Below are 26,582 nucleotides of genomic sequence, written 5' to 3' on the forward strand. Positions count from 1 at the left end.
AGTTTCTTGATCCAAATTAACCTAGCTTCATTTGAGGCAGATTGGTCCAGTCCATTCAATCTAAATGATTCATTTAAAAGGGTCACAGATGCAACAGACATGGGCTACTCTATCAACACTGCTCATTTGGACCTGCCTACAGCCTCTAATACAATTCTTCACATATATACTAGTTACAAGCTTACATCACTTCAAATGAATCCTTAATTTTCCTGATGGATAACCAACTGGTTTGACACCCATAAAGTTAAAGTTAGGGTTGGGGGTAGCTCATCTGAATGCCAGCAGCACAGCTCCCAGGGCTCTGTGTTAGGACCCCCTCCTATTTTGGTAACTACTTTTCTGATGTTGACACAGAAGTGTATGGGCTATGTAGTGGCTGGCAAACGAGCCAAAGTGGGTATTATCAAATGCTTTTCTTCGAACATTCAACTTTCATTACAGGTTTTATTGGACTTTAATGACCACAGGATAAAGTTTTATATAGATAAATAGACAGATAATAGATACATATCATATAAATATCTATATTTAATCTATAGCTACTAGATACATATACATCAGATAAATATCTATACTATACATATATATATATATATATATACATATATATATATATATATATATATATATATATATAAATATCTACACACACTATATATATATACATATATGTATATATATATATATATATATATATATATATATATATATATATACATATATATATACACACACACACACATATACATATATACCATAGGAAATCATAGGTTAGTACTAAGCTAACTGCCCTTGCGAGCCATTGTAAGCCTAGCCAATTACACACACACACATTTAGTGGGCTTTTCTTTCATAAGCAAGAGTTCTGTAACTTGTACCACATTAAGAAACCTCCATTAAAGCAGAATCAAGTCATCTGCAATCTGGGTACCTTTGTCAATCAACTGCCCTTTGACCAGCATATGTTAGGAGTCTTTCTACTGGGTACAGCTACTTTCTAAAAGCATATCCTCTAAGAGAAAAAAAAAAAAAAAAAGAGAGACCACATAACTCCTCCCTATACTTCCCTTTGGCATGTACCTCTCTAAGTATCTCACCCAACTAGCAAAGCCAAAAAGATTTTTAAAGAAAATTACCAGACTGAGCTCCCTCAGCTATATGGATGGATTAAAAGCCCCTTTGTACAGGTGCCTTCAGAGTGACCAAAAAGCCCTACTCTTCTTGATCTCCTGCACCTAAGACTAACAGCACCACTAACACCTGAACAAAGGAGCTTAAGCTTCATCAGTAGATAACACCTACTGCTTTAATAGATTACTAACCCAATGTACCTCCTACTTATGGAAAACATTCATCAAACAAAGCAATACACTGGGTACCTTTAAAACTAACCTGGACAACAGGATGGGTAATCACAAATTTACACCTGGGATATGCAGTGAGGCACTCTAAATGGGGAGCCTAAATTATTTTTAGAATATTGGGTTTAGCTGTGTAGGCTTTTAAATGGTTACATATCTATGAATAGTGTTTAAAAATGAAAAGGGCAGGTTACAATTCTGCATTATGAAAATGGGTACATTGTGGGGAGCAATGGGTAGGGGACTATGAAGAAAGCAAAGGATTCAGATAGCCAAGGATGACAAGACACTGAGTCCCAACAGGTTCCTCTCCAGGTGCTGTCCAAAGAGGTAGATTTGCTGGGTGAATTAATAGTAAAAAACTGCACAGTCCTTCCCGGGGGTTTAAGCAGGCCAGAAGCATCAATGTGAATACTGGTCTCTTTCCACAAGGAGGTTCTAGAACAATACTAAGTCATTAGACCCCAGGAAGGTTATGGAAAGTTCTGTATGTAGTCTGGGGAAATTCCCAAATGCAAGTTGCCTCTTACATGGGCAAAATCAGTAATTTACTCAGCCAAGCTCCATTCAAAATAACCTCACAAAGTCATATGACTTGCGCGCAATCAACAGTTGAAGAGTGTGAAATACACATTAAGTACATTAAAGATTTCAATATCAAAAAGGAAGATAAACGTAAAACTACAGGGGATGGGGGGCAGGGATGGGACACAAGTACAATTGTGTAAGCTGAACTTAACATAAAAGTAGACGTTTGAATAATCACTGCTGCAGTAGCCTTGGCTATACGATTTACATCCTACCAGGGATATAACACTCAGGCAGGATCCAAAGCTTCAGGGCACCTTCTACTTGCCAAAACTGTCAAGCTGCTTGAGCTGAGCTGACTAAAAGACAAGTTTGGGTGCTAAACCCTTCAGAGATTTCCTGCCAGCAAAAAGAGGGAGAATGAGCCCTGAAAGGATAATGCTAGGAAGAGAAAATGTCCATACCCTAGCATAAAAAACACACCAAAATACAAGGAGCAGATACTGCAGCAGTGATCATTCAAACATCTTCTGTTCTGGCGAGTTCAACATACACAGACGTACTATACTCACCATACTGATCACTACTGCAGTAGCCTTTGCTACATGGTTGGAATACTTTAGCCAACTACATTTGGGACATGGAATCAGAGTCCAGGAGTCCCTTGGGAATGGTCCTAGAGAAGAAATCAAGCTTATAGAGCTTTATAAAAAGTATGTACCACGAGGACCAAGTAGCAGCTTCTAGAATACTTCTACAATCTGACCCTTTCCAAAAAGCCATAGAAGAAGCCAAGGTCCTGGTACAATGGGCCTTGGCCCTGGGTGGAACAGTTTTGCTATGCTGAGTATAATAAAATGTAACAGCCTTAGCCAACCATTTGGAATTGGTCTGTTTTGATACAAGTTGTCCCTTCTTACCTTCACAAGAAACAAATAATTCATCCAAAAGTCCAAAAGATTTACTTCTGTCAAGATAGTACCATGAGTTGTCCGTTGACATCTAAGGTATGGAACATCCATTCTCTCTCAATTTTAGGTTCAAGTAAGAAACTAGGGAGATGGATAATTTGGCTTAAAGTAAACTCGGATACCAGTTCAGGACTAAAAAGAAGGCTTAGTTCTTAAAGAAAGTGTGTGTCCCTGTGGAAAATGAGGTAGGGTTGGCTCACCATAAGAGCTTGCAACTCATACCCCTCTTGCAGATGTCATAGCAATCATTAAAACCTTTTTCCATATTAAGAACCTCAAGTCAGCCAGATTAGCTGGTTCAAATGGAGTAAGTGCTAGCTTCTCTAACTCAAAATTAAGATCCCAAGGAGGGGCAACCAATTTTCTTGGAGAACTCTTATGCAAAACCCCTTTCAATGTACATTTTGACATGACTGCATTGAAAGAGGAGGCTGAAATGGCCGATAAATGAACCTTGATAGAAGAAGAAAGACCATTGGATAATAGCAGACACAAGTACTGTAAAACCAGACAACCAGCACACATTCAGGGAAAGCTAGGTTACTGGCACCAGATATAAATCTTTTCCATTTGCCAATAGATGACGATCTAGTAGCAGCCTTTCTTGCCCCCGTTAGTACCTGCTGAACATCCTCAGTAAACAGATGGTTAAAAGGAGTTAAGACACTAACATACAGGCAGCCAACTGAAGATGATTGATGGTGGGAGGTACCAAACAGCCCTGTTCTTGTGTGAGTGAGATAGTGCTCTGAAACTATATATTGGGAGGTTGGCATAATGGTTAAGATGTTTACCATATCCCATGTGAGAATCAAACCCCAGACCTTTTGTTTGATAATTGGCTAGGCTTAAAATGGCCCACCAGGGCAGTTAGCCTAATACTAAGCTATGAACCATGAGTAGATCCATTCTGTGGAAGCTTATGGTAATTGCCTGTAGCCATATCCAAATGGAGGAAGAACCACGGTCATCTGGACCAGAAGGGTATCACCACAACAATCTTGTGGGGACTCCTAAATTTTCAGACGTACCCTGAATTTTAGTGGAAATTATGAAGAAGCATACAGGAACATTCCTGTCCATGGAAAAGAAAAGGCACCTGCCTTCTATGCCTTCTGGCATGGTGCCCTGGAACAGAATCTTGTCGGAGAGAAACTCCCCATACATAGATCAAATCTTGAAAGACTCCCCCAAATCCAGTTTTCATTTATGGGGGTCTGCCTGGTCCTGCTCAGCTGATCTGCCACACAGTTGTACTCAGAAAATGTAGGAAGCCTGAAGAGTGATACTGTACTTTGAAGCTATATCCCAAACTAACATGGCTAGTCTTCAAAAAGGGGTACAACCTGGTTCCCCCTTGCTCGTTGATGTACCACATGACTGTGGCATTGTCAGTAACCACATGAAGAGATCCCAGGGAACAAAAATGTTTCAGAGAGTCGAGTGCCTTGATCAGGGCAAGTATCTCCTTGAAATGTATGTGCTCGAGTCTGTCTTTAGTGTCCCACGCACCCTACACTTTTATCCATCTTGAAACTGCTCCCCAAGCAAAGTACAAAGCGTCTGTGGAGACTGACTGCTTTGGAGCAGGGGAGACCTGGATTTAGGGATATCTGTTGTCTACACCAAAAGATTTCTCTTCTGACAACCCCCAGCACTGCAATTCGAAAAGATAAAAGGTATTTACTTTGGAAACTAAGATTTCAGACACCACTGTATCTTTCTTATATGGAGTCTTGCCAGGGGTGTCATGGATGCCATGAGACCCAAATTCCTGAGGTTTTCCCTCATAGTGACCAAAGTTTGGGAGAAAAAACTCTATGTATATCTAAATAAAGATCTATTTTTTTCCTATGGAAGAAATGCTCTTTGAACTGAAGTGTATAGTTGACATCCCCGCAACACAAGCGTGTGTGAGGAAGTCAAGAAAGACTTTTGAATGTTCTCTTGGAATCGCAGCTTGTGTAAGAGATCTCTCACCTAAGAGAGAGATTCCTGACACTTCTGAAAAACTCTGCAAACATAATCAAATGGTCTATATATAGAAAAATGTGGATAGCCTGTAGCCTCCAATAAACTATAACTGGAGCTCAACACTTTGTGAATACTCCTGGTGGGTGGATAGTCTAAAGGATGAGGCAGAGAACTGATAAGGTTGTGTGCATCTGGATCACATTAAACACCTGAAGTCCAGATGAATAGGGATGTGATAAGCATCTTTTAAGACTAGCATTACCAGGAAACTTGAAAAAGGAAGAAGGAGGTAAGAGTTTGTGAATGACAGCATTTTGAATATGGGTACTACCACAAATGGGTTTAGGAAAGAAAGATCCAGATCTAGTCTCAAAGCATTTTTTTTAATTGGCACTGAAAACATCCTTGAATAAAAACCCTTCCCTACCTGGAAGAAGGAACTGGTTCTATCACTTCTTGGAACAGGAAATTTATTCTGTACACCTTAGTACCACTACATGGGGTGGCGAAAGCCACATCTCTATGGCTAGGCTTGCAAATGCCCCAGGGCAGATAACCTAGTACTAAACTATGAAACTATGTGGCGAAAAACATGTAGAAATAAAAGAGTCTGACCTGGAGGATAAGAAAAGACAATGGAAAGGAAGAACTTTTCCCCATTGCCATCTGTAACCTTGAACTATTTTCATAACCCATTTGTCTGAAACCATCTGTTGCCAAAGAGAAAAAAAAAATTGAGATTCAGATTTTCTGGAAGAAAAAAGGGAGCCAATGTGGGAGGTGTTCACAAGGTCTCTTGAACAGTAATTTAGACTTGACTGTCCTTGCTTTTGGGAGATTCAATACTGTTTTGAACACCCTCCCCTTGCCAATCCTCCTTATATATCTGTTTATACACCTGAAATTTGTTGAGACTGTTTATTTATTGCTAAAACTGGACAAGGAAATAAAAAAAACGTCCTTGGACAATTTGGAGGGCTGAAAAATCTTAGAACTTTCTTGGATCAGCTTGACCCTTTCATCACACTTTCTGATCACCTCTGCAGCAAGGGGGGGTCAAACACTAAATATTTATCCAAGGAAGAATTTAAAATCTCATTTTTAATATCATTTAAGAGGTTTTGAGAATGTAACCATGCTAAATGCTACATAGATATACCAGTGGCCATAGCCCTGGAAGAAGTATCCAAGTCATACACACACTGCAAACAATAAGTAGTGACCTGTCCAACAGAAGAAACCAAGTTATTTAAGGTGACTTTTTCCTCAAAAGAAAAAAATGTAGATAAAATACATATTTCTCATACTTTCAAAATTTATCAGAGCAAACATAAGAGCCTGACAATTCAAAATTCTGATAATCAAAGTTGCAGAAGTATATACTTTCTCTTATACCCATCAACAATTTTCCCATCCTTATCAGAAACGGAAGTGCATAACAGCAGTGGGATCAACTAAAGTTATAGCTGCTGGGTCAAGTTTAGGAACAGTATATAAACTATCACAAAAATTTCAGGAACTAACACACAAATCTTCTAAAGCTGACAGAACAGGAGCAATGGGTGGAGTGTCTGAAAAATCCTTCGGTAACAACTCATAGTATTTTCTGAGGGACTGAAAAACCTGTGTTCCCTCACTGAAAACACTTGCACATTCCAGCAATAATCTCAGAGAAAGAGAAACTCCAACACGAAGAATCAAAAACTGAGCTCTCCTCTGAATCTGCATCAGAAATTTGAGGGGGACAGTATTGATCCCTGCATCCCTGTTCAGATTCAGAATCCTGAATCTCTCTCTCTCTCTCTCTCTTTTACCAGAAACTACGTACAAGGATAAGTAGACTGAATTGAACCATGTGACAGATCCAGTACACTACTCCTATACAAAGAAACTGGAGGATGAGTAGATACATGCTTGGCTTTCTGTTTCCTTTTGACAGAAAAATGGTGTCAACCACATTACTACTGGCAGAAGCTGCATTTCCAGGGATGGGCACAATATTCTAAACACAACAGGGAAACCTTTCCTGGTCCGTCTCCCAGGACCGACAAGAGTCTCTCAATTGCCCACTGTATTCGTAGAGGATGTGGCTAACTCCCAGATCATAGTGGCTGTAGGTGCTACACCAGGGGGATCTGGTTTAAACAATTAGTGGTCTGAGGTACAACAAATGGCCACAGCAGAGTCAGGCAAATTGCTAGCCTACTGTGATGGCAATGGCTATTTACTTTTTTTTTCTTTCCATGGTCAAACCAAAAATGGTGTCTCCTTCCCAAGGAAGACAAGCAGCAACTGTTAGGAAGCACTACCAGTCCACAAAAGTTATTAATTTTTTTTTTTTTTTTTACACACACCACACCACACCACACCACACCACACCACACCACACCACACCACACCACACCACACCACACACACACCACACCACACACACACCACACACACACCACACACACAATAATAATAACACACCACTATTACACCACATTAATAATATCAATAAAACAAGCTAGCCTCTCAAAAGAGAAAAACTATTTTGCGGCGAAAAAAAAGTTTTCATTTACTTCTCACTACTTTTAAACTGACAGGGAAAAAAAAATAAGTGCTCAGTTTAAAAGTACACTACTGTCTCGAGACAGTCCTTCAAAAAAAATAACTTTCCTAAAGAAGAAATTTATAAAACATCAGTAAGCAAATGGGAGCCCCCCCTCCCCCCCAAGGGAACTTATCTGCCCAGAAAAGGAAAGAACAAGCAGACAGTCGATCCTCAAAAGCCTCAGAGTAACATACCCTTCGGCAGCAAGAAAGCTATGACGAGCTTTGTGCACTTTTTTTTTTTTTTTCAGCTTAGCTTGAGCTGCTTGACAGTTTGGACATGTGGAAGGTGCTCTGAAGCTCTGGAAGTCCTCGTCAGAAAATAACACACCTAGCTACGTTTACTACAGCAGTGATCAATAGGATGAACATCTGAAGTGATAAAAAAACTACTTTCCCAATAGTACACCTAGCACAGAGATTATAGGGCAACTGCCGAGTGAAACTCCACTGACCACCAAGATATTACATGGGGCTACAGAATAAGGTCAACCCATCCACTGATAAACAAACACCTGCTTAGCGTTTAGGATCTATCCCCCAACAAGACCTAGTAAGGGGGCCTGCAGGTTAAAAGACCAACAGCAGTTAAGATCTCAGTGTGAAAAAGTTAATACACTTTGTTCAGGGGGCACTGATAAATGAGTAATCCAAGTACAAAGAAAGGAAGGAAAAGATTTCAGTGTTATGATCACTGCAAGGCAGAACCAAAGCATGTTTGACAGGATAGTGGTAAAAGCCAACAGAATGTTGCAGTGCACTGCCAAAGTGTTTTCTAACTACAATGAGGCAAAAACTGCGACAGGATAAAGGGGAAAAGCAGACAAGGTTAAAAAACTACTATTCAGAATGCATTTCAGTAGATGCCAATGGTTTCTGTTCAGCCTCTACAAAGGTAATTGCTGACACAGGGGGCAGAACATACATTGCACAACTTACAAATCACATGCACGTTTAGCATGTATTTATTTAATGATCTTGGTCAGCCAAAATTCTAAAAAAACAGTACCTGAAAGCTACAGCACTTCACAAAGTGAAAATGGATCAGATAACTGTAACTCAATACATTTACTAATACATTAAAAATATTTTTTATTTTTGGTTTGTGAGCAGACAGAAGTATGGGGCTCTTTTCTTAAATAGAAAACTTTATATGTGGATTACATAATGCATCCACTGAGTCATAACGTACCTTTTTAAGTCTTCTGGCTTTCCCCATCCTTGTATGAAAAGTTTAGTCAGAAGAAGCCTTCTGTAGAGAACATCCAGCTTACTTACACCCATCAGCAGCAATAGACATCTAAATAACAACAAAATGTTAAATTTATCATCAAATAATATGCAGTAGGACAGTTTGGGGAGCAAGCAAGCAAACACACACCTACAATGATTACAAGAGTGTGAAGACATTCACAACAACCAATCAAAGGGAGGGGGGCAAACAGAGATTTGGAGTATTTGTATTCATAACATCTAGGTTTCTATTCATAAACACTGGCAGGTTCCTATGTGAGGCCAATGCACCTGCCTCACACCAAGCTCCACAGTGCACCATCATGAGCCTCATAAAAATGCAATGTGGCTGGGCTGCTCTTCTAATGTGCAGCTGAAACGGGAAGTAAATGAAAAACAGTGCAAACACCAGTAACTTTTAGTTATGTACTCACCATAACTTCAGATGTTTGGGATCCATCTCGCCTACATTCTGACTGATGGGTTCGGAGCCGATCCCTCGGCTCCGACTCGGCACACTTATGCCAAAGAGCGAAGTCTCTTATTGGCTGAGCTTACTATATCCCAGGATGCACCACTACCAATCCCCCAGATCTAGTTTGTCCGCATACATGCGCACATGCACGCACTGCTTATATAACATCGTCAGATGAAACAAGATAAAAACAGTAGAACTCAAAACCGTTCAATCTCTTCTGATCTCCAAGGCAGGGGGAAGGAGGGTGGGTAGAATGGGAAAGTAGATGGATCCCAAACATCTGAAGTTATGGCGAGTACATAACTAAAGATGTTATGTGATCCTATCTTACATTCTGACTGATGGGACAGCGTCCCTAGCACCTGAATCCTGGGTGGCTCACCGGAAAACACTCCTGAGTACCGTGGAACCAAATGATGCTCGCCTTTAGATGCCACATCCAATTTATAGTGGGAAATGAAAGTATGGGTTGGACCAAGTAGCCCAGCACAAATCTCAGAAATAGCGGCTTGGAATGAAATGCAATAGAGGTAGCCATAGCTCTAGTAGAGTGAGCTTTGACAGATGTTGTAAGTTGCTTATTTGAAGAGGAATAAGCCTGAGTTATGCAATCTCTAATCCATTTGGCAATAGTCGCTTAGTGATGGTTTTACCAAGTTTATTATCTGAAAAGGACACAAACAATTGGTCTGTCTTTCAATCTGTTGAGTCCTGTCTAGATAGAAGCGCAATTGCCTATGAACATCCAACTTATGCAAGGTGTATTCCGCTTTGTTTGAAAAATTTTGGAAAGAAGACTGGCAGCTCTAAAGATTGCTGGAGGCACAGATTGGAACAAACTTTAGGGACAAAAGATGGGTTGGGCCTGAGTGATACTCTATCCTTGTGAAAAATCAGGTACGGTGGTTTGACAGACAGGGCTTGAAGTTCTGAAACCCTTCTTGCAGAGGTAATTGCAATTAAAAAGGAAGTTTTCCAAGACAAAAATTTCAAATCACATGTAGCTGCCGGTTCAAAGGGAGAGGACGTCAAGGCACGAAGTACCAAGTCAAGATCCCACGGAGGCGCGGGATGTGAAACTGGAGGTCGTAAAAGCACAGCACCTTTAATGAAAGTTTTACATAATCTGTTGCTCATTAAAGGTGGATCTATGGATTCATAAAAATTGGAGATAGCTGCCAATTGGACCTTAATGGTAGAGACTGAAGAACCTTGATTGAACAAGGATGTTAAAAATTTTAAGACCTCTGTTATCGGGGCGGTGATAGGGTCTAGACCTTTGAGTTGGGCCCAGATAGCAAATCTTTTCCACTTACTATGATACAATTTTTTCGTGGTGGGTTTGTGGGCTGAAGATAAAATGTGAATAACTTCAGGGTCCAAGGTGTGATTTCTGACTAAGGTCGGAAGTGGAGGAGCCAAGCTGCTAATTTCAAAGTGTGAAGGACTGGTGCTGTTGTCCCGACTGATGAATCAGAAGGTCCGAGTTAGATCCAAAACCAGGACCGGGCCCAGAGCATATTTCTGTAGGTAGGGGAACCATACCTGACGCAGGCCAGTACGGAGCAATTAGAATCATTGTGGAACATTCAAATAACACACAAGTTTTTTTTAACTCATCACCTGGCTACTTCAACTCCTGATCTGTACCATAAAAATAATGGCACAAAAGAGGCAAAGCCCAGACTATGTAACCTGATGGAGCAAGTTCCCAGGTGCTGGATGCTGTCTTAAGAGGACCACAGGTCTACAGGCTGGTACTAGGCCATCAGCCTAGGGCCTATACAAGCCTAGCCTGATCACCATTTATCCCAGGATTTTCTCCCATCCAATAGTCAAGGTCTCCTTGAAGAGGTCCAAAGAGGCACTCTGCCTTTCATGCAATCTATTCCAGAGTCTGGGAGTCTGGTCAGAACCTATCCCAAAGTATGTTTTGTTTATTGTGATGAGATAAGGTTTAGATCCCTGGCGTGTAGCTCTGAGGATTGGGATTTCTTATGCATGTCCATCAGCCTAGTTTGACATGGCCTTTGTATGTTAAGCAGAGATCAGTCAGAATATATACAGAGTATATTGTTTTTGAATGATCTTTAGTGAGCAGGTATTTCTGCAGATATCTGAGGAGGCAACATGCCACGTATAATGGCTCCAATGGTGGGATGAGTACAGGAACAATGACCTCCTTTTTCTGGACAGAAAAAGCCCTCGCGATGAGGTAAATATAGCTGATTTAATAATATGTGGTTATCGGAAGGTGAGACCATCGTCCACCTGTGTCCCTAAGTCTCTTATCACACTTTGTTGAAGAATCATATAGAATTGTTATATGTTTTTCCCAAAGGATAACAATACATTTCTTGGCATTGTTGCCCATGGCTCTGGCACCAAGCACCATCTTTGTAGAGTATCCAAATCATTTGGGATTCAATATTACCCAGCTGGCCATCTGCAACCTTAGTGTTGACCTGTACTCAGAGAGACGCCAAACAAGAGCCCCAGGACTGAACCCTGAGTACCCAATTTGTCTGAGAGCTGGATCGGAGCTATTACTTACAGTGTGTACAGATCAGCACACTGAACCCAACAAGGGACATAGGGACTAATGCCCAACCTTTGTGTTTTCATCTATGAATTCCAGAGTGGGGACACAGCCGCGCCTCTTGGGCAAGGTCTAGCGCTGTGTGTGACCACCCACCCTTGTCCATGGCTCTGGAGACGGATTCAAAGAAGTCAACGTCTAGAGACAAGATCTGCATCAACTGGGGTCCATGTTTGTTGCCAAATGTCTTTGTTGTCTGATACCTGCCTAGATAAGGCTTGTCAGACTGATGGACAGTAGTTTCAGGATCCAAGAATCCTCATGGATTGGGATAACTGTAGTTTCATCAAACTGAGGTGAGGCTATGATTAAACATGACACTTAGTGAGACAGTTCATTGTAGTTCATGTAGTACACAGCCCGTGATGTCATCTGGTCCTATGGATGCTATTCTTGGCTTTAGAGTGCTGTATCTGTGTGGTCATATTACTGGAATCGCACCTGCATTGAGATGGACCATTTAGTGAGAAGTGGTTGGCACTGAACTGATTCGGTGGATATGCGTCATCTCGATCAGCATATATTTAATGCCATTCTGTACACCTGAATCCTGGGTGGCTCACCGGAAAACACTCCTGAGTACCGTGGAACCAAATGATGCTCGCCTTAGATGCCACATCCAATTTATAGTGGGAAATGAAAGTATGCGGTTGGACCAAGTAGCCGACAAATCTCAGAAATAGCGAGCTTGGAATGAAATGCAATAGAGGTAGCTATAGCTCTAGTAGAGTGAGCTTTGACAGATGTTGTAAGTTGCTTATTTGAAGAGGAATAAGCCTGAGTTATGCAATCTCTAATCCATTTGGCAATAGTCGCTTTAGTGATGGTTTTACCAAGTTTATTATCTGAAAAGGACACAAACAATTGGTCTGTCTTTCGAATCTGTTGAGTCCTGTCTAGATAGAAGCGCAATTGCCTATGAACATCCAACTTATGCAAGGTGTATTCCGCTTTGTTTGAAAATTTTGGAAAGAAAACTGGTAGTTCTAGAGATTGTTGGAGACAGAGATTAGAACAAACTTTTGGAACAAAGGATGGGTTAGGCCTAAGTGATACTTCCTTGTGAAAAATCAAGTACGGTGGTTTGATAGATAGGGCTTGAAGTTCTGAAACTCTTCTTGCAGAGGTAATTGCAATTAAGAAGGCAGTTTTCCAAGACAGATATTTCAACTCACATGTAGCAGCCGGTTCAAAGGGAGGAGATGTTAAGGCACTAAGTACCAAATCAAGATCCCACGGAGAGGCAGGATGAAAAACTGTCTTAAAAGCACAGCCCCTTTCATGAAGGTTTTACATAATCTGCTACTCATCAAAGGTGGGTCTATGGATTCGTGAAATTTGGAGATAGCTGCTAGTTGGACCTTAATAGTAGAGACTGAAGATCCTTGATTAAACAAGGATGTTAAAATTTTAAGACCTCTGGTATCAGTAATAGGTTCTAAGCCTGAGTTGAGCCCAGATAGCAAACCTCTTCCACTTACTGTGATACAATTTCTTAGTGGTGGGTTTGTGGGCTGAAGATAAATGTGAATAACTTCAGGGTCCAAGGTGTGATTTCTGACCAAGGTCGGAAGTGGAGGAGCCAAGCTGCTAATTTCAAAGTGTGAAGGGACTGGTGCTGTTGTCCCACTGATGAATCAGAAGGTCCGGAGTTAGATCCAAAACCAGGGACCGCCCAGAGCATATTTCTGTAGGGGAACCATACCTGACGAGGCCAGCACGGAGCAATTAGAATCATTGTGGACCCCAATTGGGAAGCTTTCTGGATGACTTTGGGAAGGAGTGGAACCGAGGGAAAGCATAAAGCAGTCCTGTTGGCCAAGGTTGGGCTAGAGCATCCGTAGCTGCTTCCCCTTGACGCCGGAGTCAAGGAAAAGAACCTCTGCACTGTGTTTTGTGGTGTTGCAAACAGGTCGCAGCACGGAATCCCCATCTTTTGAAAATCTGAGCTGCTACAGCTCAGGGACCACTCGTGGAGGAGAAAGAATAGTCCTGCTCAGTCTGTCTGCCAATACATTGGATTTTCCTGAATGTGGGTTGCTACCAGGAAGCGGTTGGTAGCCACCGCCCATTCCCACACTCTCATGGCCTCTCTGCAAGTAAGATCTGGTCCCTCCTTGTTTGTTTAGATACCAAACCACCGACATGTTGTCTGTGTGGATAGCGATAATGCCTGGAGGGAGAAAGTTGTGGAGGGCTTGTAGGGACAGCAAGTACAGCCCTCATTTCCAACACATTGATATGGAGAAAGGTTTCGTTTGGAAGCCAAGAACCCTGAACTGACCTGCCCAGACAATGCCCCCCCCCCCACCCCGTCTGGGAGGCATCCGTCGTCAAGGTGGCTATCGGAGGGGGCATAACAAAAGGTCTTCCCTGATTCAGATTGGATGGCTGAAGCCACCAGCGGAGGTCCCGTTTGCACGTTTCTGTAATCAGTATGTGATGATTGAGGGGGAGATCCTGAAAGGACCATTGAGTCGATAACAGCCACTGAAGAATTCTCATGTGCAATCTTGCCAGAGGAACTAGGAGAACCGTGGCAGACATTGAACCTAAAAGTTGCAGGACCAACCTGGCTGGGGCTTTGGATCTTAGAAGCAGGGCTCAGACTTGACCTTGTAATGTTTGTATCCTTTCGGTAAGAAGGAAGATTCGCATCAATTTTGTCTATCTCTGCTCCTATGAATCTTATGCGCTGAGAAGGCAGCAAGACAGACTTTGACCAGTTGAATGTAATTCCCACGGAAGCACCCAGGGAGATGGTGGCTTGTAGGTTCTCTAGTAGTAGATGCCTGGTGGTGGCAGTCAGGAGCCAGTCGTCCAGATAGGGAAACACTTGGAATCCGAGACTCCTCAGGTGAGCAGTCACTACTGCCAAACACTTGGTGAACACCCTGGGGGCTGTGGTGAGACCAAAGGGCAGAGCACAAAATTGGAAATGACTGTCTCCCAGGCTGAAGCGCGGAGATATCTCCTGGACGCCTGATGTATCGGGTATGCATAATAGGCTCTTGAGATCTATGGAGCACATCCAAACATCTTTCTCCAACAATGGGAGAATGGATTGTAAGGTGACCATCCGAATTTGGACTTCATGACGGACTGGTTTAATTTGCTGAGATCCAATATGGGTCTCAGGTCCCCTGTCTTTTGGCACTAAAAGAACCTTGAGTAGTTTCCGGATCCGATCTGGTCTTTGGGGACTGGTTGGATGACTCTTTTCCAGCAGCTTTGAAGCTTCTACGGCTGCAATTTCCCTTTGACTGGGTGGTGGGTCCGGGATTTTGGACGGTGGGGGTGAGTGTGTGAAGGGAATGGTGTAACCTCCGGCAATAATCCAAGCACCCATCTGTCCTGAGTAATAGACGCCCAGGCTTTTAGGTGCTTGGCAACGGGCACCCGACTGGCCTCGAGCAGCACAGTCGGGCAATCCCTCATGAAGTGTGGGAGGCTGAAGAGCCACGAAAGGACTCGCGGTCTCCATTGTTGCGGGGCCTCTGCCTCTGGGACGCCTCCCAGAATAATTTCCCGTCCTCTGCCTCTGGAAGGGAATCTTCCTGCTGTTGTGGAAAGAATTTCTGAGATTTGCGGAACCACATCTTCCCTCCTCTTTAAGGCTTGGGATAAGGCGGAAAGGGAGAGGAATAACGCCTCTACGGCAGATAAAGTCTTTCCCTCCTGCTCACAGCGGTAAGAGTGTCTTTTACCTTGGGTCCAAACAAAGAGGACCCATCAAAGGGAGCCGGCAAAGGAAGACTTGAAGGCCTGCGAAATGACAAACGGAGCCAGGCTTGTCTCCGTGAGAGCCACGCCTGTGCCTGCCGCTTGCCCGCCCTTCGCCGCATATGAAATGAGCCTCATGGATGAGTTAGAAATCGAGGTAAGGATAGCCAACTGAGAGCTAACCGACTGGGCTAGCTGCTCAGGTAGGTTACCTGAGAGGAGTCTGAGAGCTCCTTGACCAGATCCCTCTGTAGTCTGGTGAAATGTGCTAATTCAGGGACCTCAGAGTAAAGGCCGCTGAAGTCAGGGTGCGCTTCCACTGTCCATGCTCCTAGACTCCTTATTAGGAGGATGGACGGACGCTGAAGCCTCTGTCACGTCCTGTTGGGTAGCAGATGCCACCACCATGGCATCTACAGCCACGCCTGGCCAAGAACTCCTTCTCGGGTGGGGCAGACAAAAATTTGTTAGGGCGAAGGCACTGGTTCCACAGTATCTGTTCCCACGCCTCCGACAAACCAAATCCAGGAGCTCGTCAAGGCGGAGACACCCAGGAGGCGGAGGGCTGAGCCCTGAAGGCCTTGAGAAACACTGACTCATCAACGAGGGGTTTGAATTCCAGCCGCGTTGCTTAAGGATTTCTAGAATGTCTGCAAATGAGACATCATCCGAGGACTACTTTGGGGACCCCTCCGCGATCATCAAGATCAGTGTCCGATGTAAGAGACTCGTGGGGAGTCCACGTGTTTCCTCTTGCACAATCTCTTCCTTGGGGGCTTCCAAGACAACTCGAGAACCCTCAGGAGGAGGGGAACCCCAGTGGGGGTAACCTCAGGCCCCGGGCTCCGCTGCCTAGAGACAGGGAACTGCCAAAGACCCAGTCTCCATGCCCAGGGAAGGTGCCGGTAAAGCCGTAGAGATGGCCAAGAAGACTTGGCCAAGGCACTCCTCATAGCTCTGAAAGCCGGACCCCAGAATCCTGGGAGTGTCCGGTCCCGAGCCATGATAGCAGACGGAAGTCCCGTCAAGCACCGAGAGGAGGCTTGGAACCGACAGCATAGGTCCCGAACGTCACCCCGGTCCGCCGAAGAAGTTCGCGTTAAACCTCGGACCAAGGCGGGGTTGGAGTAAGGGTCGGAGCCGACCCTAGATCTCCACTGGTCTATCAGCACCTGCTCCGACGGAGCCGAAGCGGTCGGAGGAGGAATGGCAATGGAGGGCTATCGGCTGCCAATTGGGTTGGAGCCGAAACAATTTTTGAAAGACTGGGGACTGGAAATGCCTTGAGCACCCTGTCTATGTCCGAATCTGACATCCTCGATGACCTGGAGGAGACCGAACGGGTTCGAGTAGGTCTCTCCAACGGCTCCAAGGGACTAGGGGACCGCCCGAGGCGACTGGATAACTATCAGCGCCGATGGAGCACAAGCCAATTTCCATCAGTGCTGAGGAGGAAGTGTCTGAGCGAACCTTCATCGGCCCGATCAGTGGAGCCATGCGAAGGTGCCTCGCCTGATGCCCCAGCAGTCGGCTCAACCCAGAGGAGCCGAGACTGGAGGCATCGAGGCAGACCGTTCGCCTCGGCCCAAGTCCGTGGAGTCAAGGAGAAGCCTGCCTATGTCTTTTGGCGGTCGGGTCCGACGGACTGGTCGGAGCCGACGCCCTTTTCTTTTTAGCAGGAGAAGGAGAGGACGCTAATGCTTCTTCAAAAGAGGGTTTTATAAGGCCTTTCAAAATAAGTTTATTTTTCCTCTTGGAGGACCCTCGAGGAAAACGCGTGACACACGCTGCAGGACTCCTGCAAATGTTTAGCGCCCAAACAATAAACACAGAGCGAGTGGTCATCTGTGATAGACATTTTAAAGTTGCACTTAGTGCACTTCTTAAAGCCCAAAGGCCTAGGAGTCTGAGACATAACAGCAACAAATTCAGTAACACAGAAAAACACACTGTTTTTTTTTTTTTGTTTTTTTTTTAAATTGACTGCACTACAATGATTAGCTCACGGTTGCCGATTAAGGTTGACAGTCCGACAACTACAGAAATAACTAAAGGGAATCCTAGAACCCCTAAGGATTTGAAATTAACTTTACTGACAGGGAAAGGCCCTTCAGTCCAAAGGGGGGCCCCTAGTCAGAACAAACACACAATCACACACAAATTTTCCACAAAAATACCCAATCACACACAAAAGTACGGTATAGCCGCTAAAACAGCTTTTTGTTATAGAAATAGAAATTTCCTGACAGAAAAAGTTAGTGAAAAACACTACTTAGCTCAGCCAGCTCGAGACCACGTCTTTGCTAGTTAGCGGCAAACGAGATCTGGGGAATTGGTAGTGGTGCATCCTGGGATATAGTAAGCTCAGCCAATAAGAGACTTCGCTCTTTGGCATAAGGTCGAGTCGGAGCCGAGGGATCGGCTCCGAACCCATCAGTCAGAATGTAGGCGAGATAGGATCACATAACATCTGTAATACTTCAAACACATCTTAACTACATTCAATTAACAATCAGTTTTTTTTAACTCATCACATTCTTATAGTATTTCAACTCCTGATCTGTACCATAAAAATAATGGCATAAAGAGGCAAAGCCCAGACTATAACTCTGATGGAGCAAGTTCCCAGGTACTGGATGTGCTGTCTTAAGAGGACCAGAGTGAGCAGCCCACACCTACTTACCATTCCTGTAGGGTGAGAGGGTGTCCAGTCTACTGCAGTACTGGCACTTCATGATGATGGGAAGTGTGCAAGATGTAGCACTTTGGGTCAGGACTAATGCTTGAAAGAAAAGCTGCACATGTTCAGCAGCTCTACAAAACACATGTGGGGGAATGTGCTAAAACACTGAAAAAGGAATGCAATATTCTGGCATCTCAGCCCTAGGAAGCGGGGTTAGGCAACTATTGTGAAACCTTAAAATCTTGAAGAATGCTGTCAAACTGGCACTTCGCTTTCACCCCTAGCCTCTAGTTTAGATTTAGTAAATCTCATTATAGGTTTCCCCACTGGAAGGGGATCTTTCTCATGTGATGACATGGCATGCTGAGCACAGCCAGATAAAGTAGGCAAAAATGGGTCTGTGGTGCAACTGAGGTAGTGGGAGCTTAGACTGGGAGGTACATAGTGAGTTAAGACTAACATGTAAAGATAAGAGAAACACATTCTCAAGATCCATCCATCAAAAAAACCCTTTCCTATTTTATCGCATGGGATAGGGGTGTCACTTCAACAGTGAATCATACAGAGCCAAGGTTCACACCCCTGGAAATACCTGTGTTGATTTACAAGACCCTCCTTGACTGATCGTACAGTTGACACGAACACTCCACTGATCACAGTTCGGCATTCTTCTCGGAAGACCTATACTTGGGGGTGTGATCATCAGTACAGTGCATGCTATAATATCATAGGCTGTCTACAAAAGCACACCTAGTCCAGAAGTCTGCCAGCTCTCTCCAAACTACTTGGTAGTACACTGAAAAAATAATGAAAATCCAACACCTATCATGCTAATAACAAACATAAATACATACTTGACCATCTCCTAGGGAAATTCAACAGCTAACACTGGATGGAGGTGCTGCAAAGGAGGCTATTTGTGACCCATCAAAGAAGGTCCCCTCGTACAGCAATTGATGAAGTAAGACTGTACCTAGCTGTAAAAGTCAGAGACCATCCTCAACAGGTCCTGTTATGTTAATCACAATCAATAAACCACCAGGATGGAAGGAGCCAGAGGACTGACTAATGACAAGACTAAGAAGGCGATGTCTTGAATTACAGTCATACCAAAGAAACTTAACTTCTGCAGTCTCATGTCAGACAACAAATAGTACATTAAAATTTAAGAAATTACTGCTTGGTGAAGGTGTGAACGGCAGACAAAAAGACACAGTGGAAGAGGTCTGCAATGCAGATATTCTTTAAGTAAAGCATGAAGGCCACCATATTTTTAGTGAAGTGGTTGATAGCTGCAACATTTTTCAATGGGTGGTAGCAAAACACACTGCTATTGACAATCCACTTGAATACGGTTGTCTGGCAACTGTAAGCCCTTCCGTCCCTGAAGCAAACTTCTAAATTCATTTACCCCTTTCCCATGTAAAATTGGAACAGATGGTGCATAAGAATAATATGAAGGCATCTTTATTCTCTGATTTCTGCCATGGTAAAAAAGAAAACAAGGATATGCATAGACTAGCTTGAGAAACAAGAAGTTATGCACTCACCATAACGTTCGATGTATGTAGTCCATCTCGCCTCACATTCTTACCAGTGGGTTCGGAGCCAAATATCGGCTCTGACTTGGCCGATTTTACTAGCTCGAGGTCTCTCACTGGCTAGGCTAAGTGGGTATCCCATGGTGCACTGCTCCATATCCCTGTATCTGGTTTGTTGCGAAAGTCATTTGCACTCCATACACACATCACATCCATAGAAAGAATAAGCTAATCAAGGGGACTCTGTAGATGACAACCTAACCTCCAAATCCTCCAGGAAGGGGGAAGGTGGGAGGGTAACTAAGAATGTGAGGCGAGATGGACTACATACATTGAACGTTACGGTGAGTACATAACGTCTTGATGTTATGTAGTCCTATCTCACCTACATTCTTACCCGTGGGACAGCGTCCCTAGCACCTACATCCTGGGTGGCTCATAGGAAAATACTCCTGAGAACTGTGGAGCCAAAGGAAGACCTGCCCCTGGATACCGCGTTCAATTTGTAATAAGAAACAAAAGTGTAAGGAGAAGCCCAAGTAGCTGCAGCACATATATCATCCATTGACAAGCTAGCTTGATAGGCTGTGGATGTAGAAACAGCCCAAGTAGAATGTGCCTCGACTGGAAATGGCAGATTTTTACCTCCTGCTTGATAGATGAAAGAGATACAACTGGCTATCCATCTAGATAGCGTGACCCATTCGGTTTTCCGAAAATGAGACAAAGAGTTGGTCAGATTTCCGGATATCTCTTGTCCGGTGTAGATAGAAGCATAACTGTCTATGTACATTCAATTGGTGAAATCTAAATTCTGCCTTGTTAGAAAAGTGGGGAAAGAAAACAGGCAACTCAATGGACTGATTCATGTTAGACATGGAAGCCACCTTAGGAAGGAACGAGGGGTTTGGTCTAAGAGAGACCCTATCTTTATGGAAGATTAAATATGGGGGTTTGATGGCGAGGGCTTGAATTTCTGAAACCCGCCTCGCTGAAGTGACTGCTGTTAAGAATGCTGTTTTCCATGTCAAGAATTTTAATTCACAGGTAGCTGCAGGCTCAAATGGTGGTAAAGTAAGGGCTTGTATAACAAAATTGAGATCCCAGGTCATGATAGGTTCGGACACTGGGGGGGGTGAAGCAACAGAGTACCTTAAAGAAATGCTTTGCATAGTCTGTGAGCCATGAGACTAGGTTCATTCGCTACATGGAAATTAGATATCGCCGCCAGCAGAACTTTGATGGTGGCTGATGCGAACCCCTGATAGAAAAGCATAGACAAGAACTCCAGAACTGAATCTATTGGAGCTGTGTAAGGATCAATGCCTCTAGTATGAGCCCAGATAGAGAACCTTTTCCATTTACTAGAATAAATCTTTCTAGTGGATGGTTTACGAGAGGACGATAATATATGGACCACTTCCGGTGAAAAATTATGAAGTCTGACTAACGATGGAAGTGGAGTAGCCAGGCTGTCAACCGGAGGGTCAGAGAGTGGTGGAACTGTCCAGACATGTGTCAGTAAATCTGGTTGAGGGTCCAGAATCCAAGGAGTGTCCACAATGTATGGTTGAAGAAAGGGGAACCAGACTTGACGAGGCCAGTGTGGAGCAATCAATCATTCTGCTTCCCAAGGATTGCGCTTTCTGAATCACCCTTGACAGCAGGGGAAACGGAGGGAAAGCATAAAGCAGACCGGAGGACCAATCATGAACCAGAGCGTCCCTGGGTGATTCCCCCTGTGGGGGGGGGGGGGTCAGCGTGAAGTAGTTGCTGCATTTCGCATTGAGAGGGCTGGCAAAAAGGTTGCAGCAAGGCTGACCCCATCTGCTGAAGATTTGCTCTGCAACCAGGCGATTCAGGGACCACTCATAAGGCATCAGGATAGCTCTGCTTAGCCTGTCCGCTATTACGTTGGACTTCCCCGGAATGTGCGTTGCCACCAGAAACCGTTGGGAAGCTATTGCCCAATGCCACACTCGCATAGCCTCTCTGCACAGAGGGTAAGACTGGGTTCCCCCTTGCTTGTTGAGATACCACACTACTGACATGTTGTTTGAGTGTATTGCAATTGTCCCTAGAGGGAGAACCTTCTGAAGTGCCTGCAATGCAAGAAGCACTGCTCTCATCTCCAGGATGTTTATATGCAATTGTATCTCGTGTTCTTGTCACGTGCCTTGGACTGTCCTGCCAAGATAATGCCCCCCCCCCATCTGGGAGCCGTCCGTGGTCACCGTGGCAATAGGAACGGGTGGAACTAAGGGCTTTCCCCCGTTCAAATTGTTGGTGCACAGCCACCAACGGAGGTCCTGCTTGCACCTGTCCGTAAGATGGGATGAGATAGTGGGAGTCTTTGGAGAGACCATTGAACAAAGAGGAGCCATTGAAGAAGTCTCATGTGTAATCTCGCTAGAGGGACCAACATGATAGTTGCTGCCATGGTCCCTAGGAGTTGGAGAACCAGTCTTGCCTTCGCTTGTCTCAGGGGCATCAGCATGTGTATTTGTTGTTGTAATACTGTGATCCTTTCATGTGGTAAAAATGCTCGCATTCGAATGGTGTCTAAATCTGCTCCTATAAAGGTGACACGCTGTGAGGGCAATAAGGCAGATTTTTCCCAATTTATTGTTATGCCAAACTGGTGACATAGATTGATGGTAGCGTCCCTGGTTTGAACTAGTTGATGCCTGGTAGAGGAGATAAGGAGCCAGTCGTCCAGATACGGAAAAACCTGTAATCCCTGATGTCTCAAGTGAGCCGTCACCACCGCCATACATTTGGTGAACACCCTGGGGGCTGTGGTGAGACCAAAGGGCAGGGCTCGAAACTGGAAGTGACTGGCTCCCAGCCGAAGCAGTGACTCCTGGATGCTCTGTCCATTTTGACATGGTAGTAAGCATCCTTGAGGTCAATGGAGCACATCCATACCTCCTCTCCCAACAATGGGAGAATCGATTGTAGTGTGATCATACGGAACTTGGACTGGTGTACGTGATTGTTAATTGGCTGAGATCTAGTATGGGTCTCAGGTCCCCTGTTCTTTTTGGCACCAAAAAGAATCTTGAGTAAGTCCCTAATCTGATTTGGTCTGAGGGGACACGTTGGATAGCTCTTTTTTCTAGCAGCTCCGAGATGTCTGAGGCTGCTTGATCCCTTTGACTGGGTGGTACGTCTGGGATTTTTCTGATTGGCAGGGGTACTGAAGAGAATGGAATGAGGTAACCTCCGGAAATTATCCGTAATACCCATCAGTCCTGGTAATTCTTTCCCAGGCTTCTGGATAAGGAAATTTGACCCCCGACTGGCTCCGGATAAGCGCAGTCAGGCACACCCTCAGGAATGAGAGTATGGAGAACCACGGAAGGAGTCGCGGTCTCCAGAATTGCGGGGGCCCCCTCTGCCTCTGGGGCGACGTCTCCCTGAATAACCCCCCTCCCCTGTCTCTGGAGGGGGGGGGGGTTCACCTTGTGCAGCAGGAAAAAAACTCTGATTTCTTGAACCACTCCCCCCCCCGCCCACTGGGCCTTGGGATAAGGCCTAGAAGGAAGGGAAAAACAGACCCCTACGGCAGACAGGGTCTTTCCCTCTTGCTCGCACTTGGTGAGGGTGTCTTTCACTTTGGTCCCAAACAAGGAGGAACCATCAAAGGGGGAGTCAGTGAAGGAAGACTTGAAGGCCTCTGCAAAGTGACACAGGCGCAGCCAGGCTTGCCTCCTAAGGGCGACCCCTGAGCTTGCTGCCCTACTCGCTCCCTCGGCTGCATACGAAATGAGCCGCATGGATGAGTTGACATTGGAGTTGAGGGTAGAAACCTGGGTGTTAACCGACTAAGCCACCGCCTCAGGAACGTTACCCGCAAGAGTATCTCCTAACTCTTTGAGGAGATCTCTCTGGAGCAGAGTGAAATGAGACAAGTAATTCAGCGACCGCAATGTAAAGGTCGCTGAGGAGAGGGTACGCTTCCCGTACTGGTCCATGGTCCTAGACACCTTGTTAGGAAGATGGACGGATGAAGAAGGCTCTGCTACTTCCTTCTGGGTGGCTGCCGCCACCACCATGGCATCTACAGGGACACCTTTAGACAGAAACTCTTTGCCCTGGGGGGCGGAAAGAAATTTGTTGGGACACCTGGGCACGGGCTCCACAGAATCAGGATTCTCCCACACTCTTCGACAAATCAGGTCAAGGAGTTCGAAGGGTGGAGACACCCAGGAGGAGGAGGGTTGAGCACCAAAAGCCTTAAGGAATACTGACTCCTCCTCGAAAGGAGCTTTGGAAGGTCAGTCACCTCTGTTTCAGTATATCCAGGATATCTGAGAAGGAATCATCATCAGAGGATGACTTGGGGGACCCCTCCGATTCCTCGAGGTCAGTATCAGAGGTGAGGGACTCATCTTGGGAGTCTATGTGCTTCCTCTTGCACGTTCTCTTTCTGGGGGGTTCCTCAGGCACCAACTCTGAGGGACCCTCAGAAATTTGGGGACCACTCGTGGGGGTATCCCTAGGCTCTGGTGCTCTGCTGTCCATGGATGGGTGGTGAACAGAAGCTCTCACCAGAGTGGTGGGGGACAGAGTGACCGACCTGCCTGATGTAGCCGACTACCTGGCCAGCGCGGTCCACATAGCCTCGAAGGCCGGCCCCCACAGAGTCAGAGGAGCGACCAGTCTCAGAGGCCATGACAGGAATCGAAGTTCCCCGAGCCGAAGCACCGAGAGGGAGACTCGGAACCGAAATAAGTGCCGAGATGTCCCCCTTGGGCCCAACCGAATAGTCCAGAGTCCCGAACCCTGATGACGGAGCCGATGTCGGTACCGATGGAGCCGAATGGGGCATAGGAACCGGCCTAGAAACATCACGCGGCACGGAACACTCCGGCTCCGAAGACAGAGATGCGCTCGGAGGAGGAATGATCAAAGATGTCGGGACAGGCTCCGGAGCCGACTGGGTCGGAGCCGAAAAGAATTTTGCCAAAACTGGTGACTGGAGGAGCTTCTGAACCACCCTATCCACATCCGAAAGGATCCTGGAGGATTTGGAGGACAGGGATGGAGAATGCGATCTCCTCTCAGGAGTAGTAGGTTTGATACTAGGCGATCGGCTCCTAGGAGGTTCCAATACAATTGGAGCAGACGCCGGTTCCATAGATATCTATCCTTCCTGCGGCCCGAGGACAGTGGAGCCGAGGAGGTCGATGCAGTTTTAGTCATTTTCTTCGGAGGCTCAGATGAAGCTGACTGAGCCGGAGATCTCTTTTTTGGCTTGCCAGATTGAGACTTGCCACTGGAAGCCAAATCCATAGCCTCTTCAAAAGAGGGTTTCAAAAGTCCCTTTAAGATTAGTTTATTCTTTCTCTCTTGGAGAACTCTAGGGCTGAACACATGACAAAAGCTGCAGGATTCCTGCAGATGGATGAATCCTAAGCAGTAGACACAATTGGAATGTCCATCGGTTATGGACATTTTGTATCCGCATTTTGAACACTTTTTAAATCTCGAAGGTTTATGCTCCTTCGTATCCTTAGACATTTTAACTGCTGCGCCCACAACACAAAAAAAACAAGTCAATACAAGAACAGGCTTTCACTCTAATAGGCGAGAACGACACTGAGGTAATCAACACCAAAGCCGCGATCAAACTGCACACAACTCTAGCACAATTTCAACAAGGAACGGAAGGAGAGGGTAGCCAAAACCTCTAATTTAAACGGTTTGGTAAACACAGAAGGAAGCAGAGGAGAACTAGGCCCTCTAACTGAAATGGGCCTAGCCCGGGGAACAGTAAGAGGGATACCACACAAAAAACTCACAAAAATCACAATAACCAAGCCTAACACACCAGACAAAAATAGACAGCTTTAAACAATAGCTATGAAAATAGCTTTTGATTGAATCAAACTTCTCTTAAATCAAGAAAAGAAGGTACTTGGCCACAGCCAAGCGAGACCACGTCCTAGCTACACGAGCGGCAAACGAGATCTGGGGATATGGAGCAGTGCACCATGGGATACCCACTTAGCCCAGCCAATGAGAGACTTCGAGCTAGTAAAATCGGCCGAGTTGGAGCCGATATTCGGCTCCGAACCCACGGGTAAGAATGTAGGTGAGATAGGACTACATAACATCCTCAGAAACAACTTTCAAGAAGAAATGTGAGGTAGTCCAAGGACAATTCCCTGCATGCATGGTTGTGAAAAGGAGAGGCACAAGCATAAAGGAAAACCATTTTGATTTCAATGCTATCAAGGCAGAAGGCTCCAACAGTGGACAAACAAGCCTGGGGATCATGAAGTCTTGATCCCACACAGACAAATTTATTCAGAGGAGGAGAGAGGTGTAGCACTAATTTAAGGAAATGATTGACTTGACCAACCAGTTCTAGGGCACATAGCTGCCCTCTCATAAAGCAGTGATGAGCAGAAACAGCTGGTGTGTATACCAAGAAGAAGGCCTAAAACACACACATAGTTCAGATCATTTGTAAGCAAACCAAATGGGGTAATATAGGGTACAGTTACACCCAAACAAGACTGCAGAGTAGAAGGGCTTCCTTGCAACCTGTGAGATGCCCAGCTATGAGATCCGAGGTGCCCAATGGGTTTACCATTAGAAGTCAGGTTTGAGATGGGAGATACTGCCCTAACCATAGGGGATATCCTTGTCAAAGACATAACAGCTTCCCAAACTTCCTGAAATTACACCTCTCAACTAAAAAGGTGATAAACTTAGTTTTGCTCCTCCTTCCATTAAATTTAAAATTAGGTGCAGAGTCGTACAGGCATCTCCCATATCACAGGACACACCATCTTCCATGTGGGAAAAGGTCATCTAGTGTGTCCCAGAAGGCAATGAACTCCCAACCAGCATCTCCAGAAAAGGGCAGAAAAGCAGCAGAG

The 26,582-nt window shown here is 44.9% G+C and overlaps 1 protein-coding gene across 1 annotated transcript in view; it reads right to left on the minus strand.

The window, feature by feature from the left end:
• ABHD18 (abhydrolase domain containing 18) overlaps positions 1 to 26,582 on the minus strand; it is a gene marked incomplete in the record, with an annotated part of 695,491 nt that overhangs the window by 648,897 nt on the left and 20,012 nt on the right. The window contains 1 exon segment of the mRNA XM_044061749.1: positions 8,625 to 8,732. Coding sequence (XP_043917684.1) covers positions 8,625 to 8,716 — 92 coding nt within the window.

The sequence above is a fragment of the Protopterus annectens genome, chromosome 2.part0 (genome assembly GCF_019279795.1).
Source record: "Protopterus annectens isolate FY-2018-M chromosome 2.part0, PAN1.0, whole genome shotgun sequence".
In the NCBI taxonomy this organism is placed as follows: domain Eukaryota; kingdom Metazoa; phylum Chordata; order Ceratodontiformes; family Protopteridae; genus Protopterus; species Protopterus annectens.